The 11,557-nt window shown below is 53.3% G+C and overlaps 1 protein-coding gene; it reads right to left on the bottom strand.

The window, feature by feature from the left end:
- Positions 1-9,947: 9,947 nt before the first annotated feature.
- CHC_T00000065001 (hypothetical protein) lies at positions 9,948-11,516 on the bottom strand. XM_005718895.1 is given in 2 exon segments: positions 9,948-10,148; positions 10,149-11,516. 1 exon segment carries the CDS (start codon positions 11,514-11,516, stop codon positions 10,149-10,151), a length of 1,368 nt encoding a protein of 455 aa, XP_005718952.1. The 3' UTR covers positions 9,948-10,148.
- Positions 11,517-11,557: the final 41 nt, after the last annotated feature.

Genomic DNA, 11,557 nt, shown 5'->3' with positions numbered 1-11,557 from the left:
ACGCAAACAAAACCCACCCCCCGGACAACAGCTCGCGCCCGCAACAAAACCACCCCACACCCCTCCAAGGCAACCACCCCGCCCCCCAATTCCCACAGCAGACACGAAGCGCCGAGGCCTCTCACGAACCCCGCCCCGACCCCCCCGTCCAAACACGGTGAGGCACTAGAGCACGCATTCCATCATTGGCACATGGTACTAAACCATGTGCGACCTGCCACCATCCAAACCATGGCACGACAAGGACTGCTCCCCAACATCCCACCCTCCCTCGCACGTTACGCCCCACGTATCACGTGCTCAAGTTGTGCGCACGCCAAGCAACGACTTCGCCCACACAAGCCGACTGCCCACCACTACCCAACGGGCTTCTCACTTAGTAGTGATATATGTGGCCCGATTGCACCCCCCTCTCACCAGCAAAACAAATACATCCTAACGGTCCTCGACACAAAGACACGGTACCTCATTACCGACTTTCTGCCGAACCGTGCGCAAACACCACAACGCCTCGATTTCATCCTAAATGCAATCAACAAGCAAACGGGCCACCAACCCCGAATCATACGCACCGATAACGCACTCGAGTACCTCTCTGCCACAGCCATCCAAACATACACCAAGCACAACACAAGCCACTCTCCCACCATCCCCTACACCCCTCAAGAGAACAGCCTCGCAGAGAGGATCAACAGTACACTACTGAATGCAGCTCGAGCTGCTCTGCATCACAGTGAGCTCCCTCAACACCACTGGGAGGACGCAGTGCGAGATGCAACATTTAAATACAATCACACCATGCATCACAGCACACACGCCCTCCCCGCCACCCAATGGCACCAATCGGTGCCACAAATCACCCAATTTCACATCTTTGGACAATTAGGCACCACCCCTGACCCCCGCCAGCGCACCACAACCCTCTCCAAGCTGCACTCACGCTCCCGCACCGTACGGTACCTCTACCCTACCGACGATCGCCACATCATGGCACTGGACGTCAACACGAGCAAAACTCACCGAATACGCACAGTAGACTTCCACCCCTACTTCCGCACACAAGACCCCAAAATGACCTCCGCCGCCGCCTTCAAGGCGCACACCCCCCACCGTACACCAGACGAGCTATCGGTCTCCACGCCTGCCCCCCTCAACCGCGGGCAAGCACGAAAATACCCCGATGCAGACCTCTGGTCCACCGCTCACAACCAGGAGCTCGATGCGCTCGACACAAAGCGTGTCATACAGTGGACACCCGACCACCTACTCCCGCGAAATACGCGCCTCATTCCCCTTACGATGGGGTACCGCTACAAGCGCGACAAAAACGGCAACGTCACGAAACGAAAAGCGCGCTGCGCGGCTCGAGGAGACACAATGCTGCCAAACGTTCATTACGATCCCGAACGTACTACAACCTACATGGCAGATAAGTCCTCGGTACGCCTGCTATTCGCCATTGCCGCAGCCCACAACCTCCTCATTGAACACATCGACATTGAGGCCGCGTACCTCCACGAGGACTTCGACCACAATGGGGAAAAGCCTGTATACGTCCGTCAGCACCCCCGCTTCGACGGAACGTACAAGCACAAATGCAAAGGAGGTAAACTAATCAAGAACCTCTATGGCACCCCGCAAGCAGGATTCACATACCTGCAAGCCGTGTTCGGCCTCCTCACCAAGAATGGCTTTCACCAATCCGAGGCAGACACCTGCCTCTTCCACAAAATATCCCCCTCCTCGGCCACATTCGTGGCGATCAGCATGGACGACTTTACCGTCACAGCGACCACACAAGCGCTGCTCGACGATTTCGCAAACCTGCTGACAAAGGCGTACACCATAAAGCGCCTCGGTGAACCCCGCACGCTGCTCGGATGGACAGTACAGCGCACCGCCAACGGCGCGCTGCACATATCCCAGCCCACCGCCACCGCATGCATCCTGCGAAAAGCAGAGATGCATATCGCCAACGGTAAGCCCACACCGTACCAGGACGGAATCCGCCTCCACGGACCCACGGACCAAGATGAGCCTCTTTCAAAACACCCCCAACTGAAAGAGTACCAACAAATACTCGGTGACCTGAGATACATCGCCGACTCCACGCGCCCAGACATTTACTTTGTCATCAACCGCCTGTCTGTCGCCGCCAAAGCCCCGACAACCCGGCACTGGAATGCCCTCAAACGCGTCCTCCGGTACCTCCGTCACACTCCCCAGCACGGGCTCCTCTTCCCCGCTGCTAACATCCCCCTTCAAGTCAGTAACACCGCTGACAAACCCATCTCCAACACCCCCCTGCTCACGTCATACTCGGACGCCGACCACGCGGCAGATGTCACCGACCGGAAATCAATATCTGGCATCGTCCACCTATACAATGGCACTCCGATCTGCTGGGCATCTATGAAACAGAGCATCACGGCCCTCTCCACGTGCGAGGCGGAATACATTGCCGCCACCGCCGCAGTGCAGCAAACTGCATGGCTTCGCCGGACCCTCCAAGATATCCGCATGCTCAGCCCCCACCCCACCCCCTTCTTCATGGACAACCAATCCGCCATTCGCGTCGCACGAAACACGGGACCGACCAAACGCCGCAAGTTCATTGATCTCTGGCACCATTTCTTGTCCCATCACGCACGCAACGGCAACATCGTCCTGAAGCACGTCCCGAGCGAAGACATGCTCGCGGATATATTCACGAAGCCGCTACGATCGGAGCCGTTCCGAAAGCTCACGGCGAAGCTCCAAATCGTCGCCGCCGCCCCCCCACCCCCCGCGCAGCACGACCACACAGCGACGGGGGGAGTGTCATGATTCCCATGTCCAATTTATGTCGCTATGCGGCCGTCCTGCGCCCTCTGTCATGATTCACTGTCATGATTCCCATGCACAGCTCACACACCTGTACCACGCACACACGTAGCACAGATGTAGCTCCCCAGGCAGCGCCGCCGCCACCGGCGCCGCTCCCCTTCTTAGTCGCACACGGTCCGTCTCCCTCAGTAAACTCGGGCATCGTTCCTTGCACCACAGAAACAATGTATGATATGGAGGCGCATCCATCTCTCTAATTGCTGGATGCGTCAAAACTTGTCTTTCTTTATGATAAGGGTACTGTAAGGGTTAAAGTAGTACTGTATATAAGTACTGTAGGGCTCGCGCTGCGGACTGCGGACTGTAGGTTCGTTCGGGTCTTGTATGATAAAAAACTTTATTTACAACAAGGGAGAACCCGGGTTCGTACCGGGCCTGTGGTTCCACCCAGATAAGACAGCACACTAGACAGTGCACTGCCATTAGGGCAAAGATCCCGCACACTCCAATAAAGCCGCCGTCGCCCCCCGACCCACAGTGGTCGAGGGGGCATCGGACTCTTTCTGGCACCACAGGTTATGGGCACCACACACACCACTGCCAACCGATCCGCGGAACAAAACTAACCCTCCCAACCGCGTCAAACAAACTAACAACTATCTCTCACACGTGACGCGAACGCCACCCACCACAGGAACGCACAAGATGACCGATCAACAGAACTCATCGCACGGCCCGCTACCACGACTCAACACCGCCAACCATACATATTGGTACGACGCACTTGAAATATATGCGAGAACCATCGACGCAACAACCCAGCTCACAACGCCATCAACAAATGACACAGAGCAGGAACCAGATGTGACCAACCAACGCAAGACGGATCAGATCCGCAAGGCGATAATGCAAAGCATAACAACCGAAGTAGTCAAGATGCTCCCACCGCACATACTTCGCTATGACCCATGCACCATCTGCCACATAATCAGAAGCACGATCAGCACATCCAGCACCGAGAGTCACGAACTGTTAGATTCCGAGGCCAGGACCCTAATCTACCACCCAGGCCAAGACCTCACAGAATACGTCACAAAGCACCGCGAACTGAGATATCGCATGCAAGTAGCACAGTATCCGAACATCAACGAAGAAAGAACGACCGTTCGATACATGATCCAGGGACTAGCACAGAAACCCGACATGGGACAACTGGCTATGATGATGGCGGGGAACCCCGCGCTGACCATCAACGCATTTACGAACCATGTACAGCAAGTACAAATCATGCAGTCGCAAATACAGCCACCAGCAAGCAACCCCACACAGAACACTCACCACGCACCACACAAAACCAAACCACGCGCACGCCCAGGCAGAACACAATACCAGAGGCCAGCAGGATATCGCAGAACGTGGTGCAGCAACCACGGCAGCATATCGCACGACACCGATCAGTGCTACGCGAGTAGAACCAAATACAAACGCACAACAACACGTGCGAACGCAGCGTACACAGGCCAAAGCGATCCCGACGAGTCCCACGACACGTTGCACGAGTTGCAAGACAGGTTATCCGCACTAGAAACCCACATGGACGACCAAAACAGCACGGCCGAAGGTAAGAACGCATACATACTGGACTCCGGTGCTAACCCCACTCATACCGCCACACCCCACGCGCGTATGAAAACCAGCACCGGGACACTAACAACCACTGCTACTGGACATCGCGCCCCTGTTACACACACATGGGACCCATCACCATACGACAGAAGAATAAGCGATTCACCGTACCAGCAGTGCACACCCCGGAGATCAAGGAAAACCTCCTCAAGGAAAACCTCCTCTCCGTTCACGATCTGGCAGCACATGGCCATGTCACGTTCTCAAGAACCAAGGCCATCTTGCACAAGCCGAAGAATCACCGCACACTTTCCTAATGGACAGTACCGCATTAATACGGACGTAACCGCCAAAGGCGCACGAACATACCAACACGAACATACCAACGTAAAAACACGATTACAAAAACACGTCCCAGCGCCTCCCCAAAAACACAGCAGAGGACAACACCGAAGCCAAACACCAACAGCGGAGGCATACCAATCCGCACGACGCCACGACCAACCCCCAACCTCCGCAATGCAACAGCACCATCAACTGGCATATACAAGCACACCCCAAAGCAACAAGCAATGCATGAATGGCACCTCAAATTAAATCATGCCAACCCCAAAACAATCGCACTGATGTCCAAACGCCGCCTGCTACCCGGCATGCCCCACGGCCTGCCCAACACCAGCACAACGATGACATGCAGCGGATGTATAGATGGAAAAACATCCACAAGACCACATCGACGGACAACACACCATGCAGAAAAAGGACACAGTCTGTCATCCGACGTCTGTGGTCCGATCAAACCAACGTCGAAGCACAATGCAAATTACTTCCTCACAGTAATCGACACGAGAACCAGGTACATATGGGTCTACTGCCTCCACAACCGAGCACAAGTCCCCCAAACAATCATAAGTGGCATTGACTACGTAGCATCATCAAACGAAGAACAACCTCGGCTCCTTGTAACCGATAACGCCAAAGAATATTTGGCAAAACAGGTACAGGACCAACTCGGCAAGCGAGGCATCTCATACCGCGCGACGACACCCTACACACCGCAAGAAAATGCGCTAGCAGAGAGAATAAACCGTACTCTAATGGACAAAGTCCGTGCATCCCTATCGCACAGCAGATTGCACGCCATACACTGGCAGGACGCGCTCAACGATGCCGTCTTCAAGTATAACATCACGTACCACCACGCCATCGAAAACATCCCGTACACGGAATGGCACAACAAACCACCACAAATAGCCAAAGTACTAACGTTCGGACAATTGGGCTACACGCCCATACTGAAACCAAATCAGCCGAAGCTGCACAAAAAGGCAGAGCAAGTCAGATACATGTACGGCATAGATCAAAACCACATCTGTGTGCAGAACATACACACCAGACGTTACACAAAAATAAGAGCAATCGACTTCAAGCAATACCACCGTCAGAGGGACCCCTGCCTCAACACCAATGCAATATACAGTGCACAACAGAGAGCGACACGCACAAAACAGGCACGCGACAAAACGACAAAGATCGAAGACCGCAAAGCCAAGCACAGTGCACACAAAAAATCCAAACGCACTCACAGCAAGGCCCGCACGATCCCGACAAAGATCGACCACACCTCAGCCGCCCCCAAAACGCTCCGACAAGCACGGAAATTCCCGGACGCCCGTAAATGGAAAACGGCACACGACAGTGAGTTGGATCAACTCGACAAAATGGCAGCAATCGACTGGACATCCATATCACCTCCCACCGAACGAAAAAACGTTCTACCGACGACCATGACGTACAGATATAAACACGACGCAACACCAGCAAATGTCACACGGAAAGCACGATGTTCAATTCGAGGGGACCTGATGCGCCCGCACGTGCACTATGACCCAGACCGAACCGCCACATACATGGCCGACCGCACAACGATCAGATCTCTATTTGCAATCGCTGCATCGATGAACATGGTCGTAGAACATTTTGACATCACCGGCGCCTACCTTCACGAAAATTACCAACATCACAAAAAGGTTTTTGTCTGGCAACCAGCCCGGTTCGACGGCTCGTACAAACATAAGAACAGCAACGGCGAACTGAAAGGAAATTTATACGGCACCCCAGCAGCCTCGAACATATATAGCACGGAGTTGCACATACATCTCAAAAAGAATGGGTACACACAACTACGCGCCGACACATCAATGTTCATCAAAAAATGCAGAGGCCACCTCATCCTCGTCGGAATCAGCATGGACGACTTTCTGCCAGTCGCCACACACCGCTCCCTGATCGACGACTTGTACACAGTACTACAAGCAAAGTACAAAGTCAAGCGACTCGGACGTCCTGACAAGTACCTCAACTGGTGCATACAGTACACCAAAGCAGGCATACACCTGTCACAACCACACCACATCGACACTGTGGTATCGATGCTACAACAGTCTCAAGCCAACCCCAAAAAAACGCCATACTGGGACGGCATCAAGTGCGACCCCCCCACCGATGAAGAAGCAACCCGAGAGGACATTGCAGAAATTTACGGAAGAGCCATAGGGGAAATAAGGTACATAGCCGATAGTACCAGACCGGACATAGTCTACGCCGCAACCACGCTAGCGAGAGCACTCAAACGTCCAACCCACAGGCACTGGAAACTCGTACAACGTCTCGTACAGTACCTTCATAGCACCAGGACCGAAGCCATTCTCATGCCAACAGGAACACACAGTCCCATCAACATTCAAGCGTATTCGGATGCTGATTACGCAAATGACGAAACCTCGAGGAAATCAATAACAGGCATGATCACCCTTGTCAACGGCTCACCAGTGCAATGGCTGTCAAAACAACAGCCCATCGTTGCAAAAAGCACATGCGAGGCGGAATATATAGCCGCCGCCGAGACCGCCACCCTCACAAAATGGCTCACCAGCCTGCTACGCGAAACGACACTTCGCACAAACCAACCAGTACTGTATATCGACAATACAGCGGCAGTTCAAATGGCGAAACACACAGGCGCCACACGCCGACGGAAATGCATTCACATACGTTACCATTTCCCACACGAAACAGTACAAACAGGCCAGATCAAGGTAGAACGCATACCAACAGACGAACAAAAAGCGGATATCTTCACCAAGCCGCTCAAGACAACGCTGTACACCAAACACAAGAGCAGCATACAAATAGAACCCCCCACCCCACGCAGAGCAGCCCTCGCGTCCGGGGGAGTGTGGTTCCACCCAGAACCCAGTTCGACGCTCGGCCTGTCTGAGCTCCCACACACTGCGGTTCCACCCAGATAAGACAGCACACTAGACAGTGCACATTAGGGCAAAGATCCCGCACACTCCAATAAAGCCGCCGTCGCCCCCCGACCCACAGAGGTCGAGGGGGCATCGGACTCTTTCTGGCACCACAGGGCCAGAGGTTTCAGGTTGTCCACTGTCCCACTGCACGGACTTCGCACGGGCTCGGACGGGCGGACGCTCGGACGGTCGTAGACCTGTCCATTAGATATACTCTGTAAATGCAGACTTCGTGCGTAATTAACGACATATTGCTGAAAGATTGAGTCGTTAGAAAACACCAGATTGCTACGTATAGCTGGATAAATTTCAAATTTATTCTGCATTTTTGATGACAACGTGTGTACTCAATTTTGACTTGATGATTACAGTACTACAAAAAATGTACCCAAATATCAATCAAAGATAGAATCAAAACGATCACTGTCTCTGTCGGCCGTGTACAGCTCTAACCAAAGCAAAGGCGGCGCTTCGCACGGTATTTCTCCTGCGCACGCCTCCTCTTCTGTACTGTATCCTCCCCAATCGCGTATTGCCTATTTTTAACGTGATTGTGACGGTCCAAATCAGCAGCACGGAGCGGATGCCACTTGACATGGAGATTTGTCAGGCTGATACACAAGCGGAAAATCTTATTATAACTTTTCACAGCCCACCTGTATATGCTTGATAAAATATTCCAGTTTGTGAACAATCTCCCGAAGAAAATTTCCACTATTATTCGATCTGACGAAATCTTCTTGTTTTGAGCCTCATCTTCTAACGTCAAGTGTCCGTTGACGGGTTTGCGCCTTGGTATGACACATCGCAAAAACTCACTTGAGCCCTGATAGCCCTTATCAGCCAATAGTTCCCAGGAATTATTATACTTTTCACATAATATGCCAATGTCTGCAATGTCCAGCTTGCCTTCCTTCTTTGCCATAGCATCAATGTGAAAAGCTTCTATTTTTCTCATAATGTCGATGTCAGCAACGGAGCCCGGATAATGATCTGAGCATCCAATAGCCTGTCCGTTTGGTAACACGGAGACCTCCACCTTATAACCGTACAACTTATGCTTTCTGCTAAAGTACTTCTTTCCCTCTTTCATAGATCCACTTGGTCTGAAAGCTTGCTGCACAGTAACATCTGTAGCATAACGACAAAACTTAAATGTCTTAAACGTCTTTTGTGCCTGTAGCATCTTTTTCATTGTCCAAGACTCCCCCTGGTTAAGCACTAAAGTCTCATATAGTTCTTCAAAAACTACATTAATAAACTTCATAACCGTACGCTCAAACGTAGGACCACTCACACCAAACAGCCTTCCCAAGTAGTCCCATTGCCCACCGTGTTTAAGTGCTGTCAAAGTGAACAACCAAACATCCTTGCCACTTAACTGTGACTTTCGTCCTCGCCCCACATTCCAGTTGGTTGTGACGTGGTCTTGCAAGAGAAGCCAAAGCTTTCCAAACTCATTTACATCGAAGTTTGACATTTACACGATCGCCTCAGATCCTCCTGTGTTGTAACATTTATCAAACACAGGAGAGCTGGACGTGCATTCGTCATCAGATTCTTCTTTTGTGGGGTCGATGTCGTATTCGTCAATTTCTGCCTGGCGTTCCACAGCTGCATCTGCAAGCAGTCTCAGTGCGTTATTAACGTCGTCATGCTCCGCTAAAGGAGCATTGGGAGGTGTAGAACGGGCACGGGAGCGATTGGGAGAAACCGGGATAGTGGTGAGAAAAAAAGGAGCTGAATTGGTCTGGTGATAGCGCTGGGACAGAATTTGTGCACAGTTAATGCGCAATGTTGAAGTGAATTCGGTGGGAAATGTGTCTTATGAGCGTTTGGCGTGGCAATGCGCAAAGGGGCGGGGTTCTGAAAAAAAAATTGAAATTCTGCATTTCGACGCTGTTTATGATAATTGATACTGTATTGTGTAATCGCTCTGTCTTTACGTAAAGTTGATGTGTTTTTCGTAAATGCAGCCATTCTTGTTTATGTGGTCATGATCTCTACAGTGCGGATGGATTTGTCGAAAAGGCCCATTGACACTTTAATAAAATCTCTTTTTCTAATTCTTTAAAGGAATTCCTCACGAAATCCCACAGACGTAGCCATGTTTTCCACCTTCTAACTTTAGAACAATCCACACCAAACAAAAATAGAAACCGTGCGCATCGAAGCTAAAAAGAAATAAAATTCGCAGATTTTTATGTTATGATAACGCCTGGTCAGGTCAGATACTGTAGACACCAACATCGTCGTACAGTTAAATTACACCCGCAAGAACAAGGTGAAACAGTGCCGACATCTTGTCAACTTCCAGTGCACTCACCTACAGTGCACGCTACGTACAAAATGCTCTCCCACCGGCGCACGGATCGGCGACAACTAAATCGTGACAGTCGAACCATCAAACAGAGGAACCGTCATGGAGAAGTCCTCGGCATACGTAAGCTTCTGCTCCTCCAGCACGCCAAGGGCGATCTTTTCCCCGAGGATGATCGACTCGCGATAGTCGGTAAAGTAGTGCACGCCCGCCCAGTTGCGCCCGATGCTGATATTCGAGCACACCTTGTTCAGCTCGCCCTCGACCGTCAGCTTCTCCTCCAAAGAATCCACCACGTCCTCCAATTCGCTCCCATCCGGGGTCGGCACGTACGCAAAGTCCAGCTCGTGCTCGTGGTCGAAGAACGCCTTGAGGATCGTCGTGCACGCCCCGGCCACGGCCGCGTGCCCTGCCCCGTACGCCGGGTGCATCGGGCTGCCCTCCGGGAAGGCCATCGGCAGGAGGTACGTGCTGTCGGAGCTGCTGCCCGTCGGCGAGTAGTCTTCGCACCGCCTGTTGCCAAAGTCCTCCTTGCGGTTCTGCTCGCCGTTGTGGCTGCCCACGCGCGAGAGCAGGTCCTTGTCCAGCGCGTCGTACAGCGGCTTGACATCCGCAAACAGCGCGTCCTCGCAGTCGTGGTGGAAGCGCTCGACCCGCCCGCCGACGGCCTCCGGACGTAGGCGCCGGTGCACGTTGTACTTTTGGAACCGGATCGCCTTGAGCGCCCGCGTCGCCACCTCCGTGCAGAGCGTCAGAATGTGCGGCGGCCCGAATAACGCAAAGCCCTGCTGCTTGTCGATGTCGTCGTCCTTCTGGAAGGGCAGGCCCTTGTCAAAGGGGAACTTCTTGTTGAGCATGATGATGCACGCGTTCAAGTAAGCCTGATACAGCGCATCATAATGCACATACGTGGCCAAGTCCCTCGGCGTGCAAATGAATCGAAACTGTGCGCCCTCCTCGTACAGCTCCCTCCCGCGCAAGTCGGCACCGTTCTGCACGTCGAGCCAGCTCTCCCACGTCGTCATGTAGTCGAGCCCCTCGAGGGCGACACGCACGCGCTGATTCATCCGCATTGCCCCGTACTGGATGTATCCATCCACGCCGCTGTACACTTCCCCCAGGCCCGCGCTCCCGGTCAGCAAGAACTGCGAGATGTACGGCCCCTTGCAATCGCCCTTCGTATTCCCCCGGAAGACGGTGTGCGCGGTAAACGGCCCGCGCAGCCGCTTGCGCTCCTCCTCCGCGACGGAGCACGGGCCCTCGCCCGCGAGGCGGACCCACTCGGTGGCGTTCAAGCTCTCCACGGCGGCGGCGACGTCGGCATCTTCCGCAAACTGCGAGAAGCGCACGTCGCGCAGCAGGGCCATCCAGTAGTTCTCCGTCATCTCCATCGCGAGCTCCGGCGACGCCAGCGCGGGCGCGGGCGGCATGGTGACGGCCTGCGCGTCGGGGCCCTGCAAGTCGAACGCGT

This window comes from Chondrus crispus, genomic scaffold (genome assembly GCF_000350225.1).
Source record: "Chondrus crispus Stackhouse genomic scaffold, scaffold_436, whole genome shotgun sequence".
Taxonomy (NCBI): Eukaryota; Rhodophyta; class Florideophyceae; order Gigartinales; family Gigartinaceae; genus Chondrus; species Chondrus crispus.
Note: the sequence above shows the minus strand (reverse complement) of the source record. Positions and strands in the feature narration are given on the sequence as shown.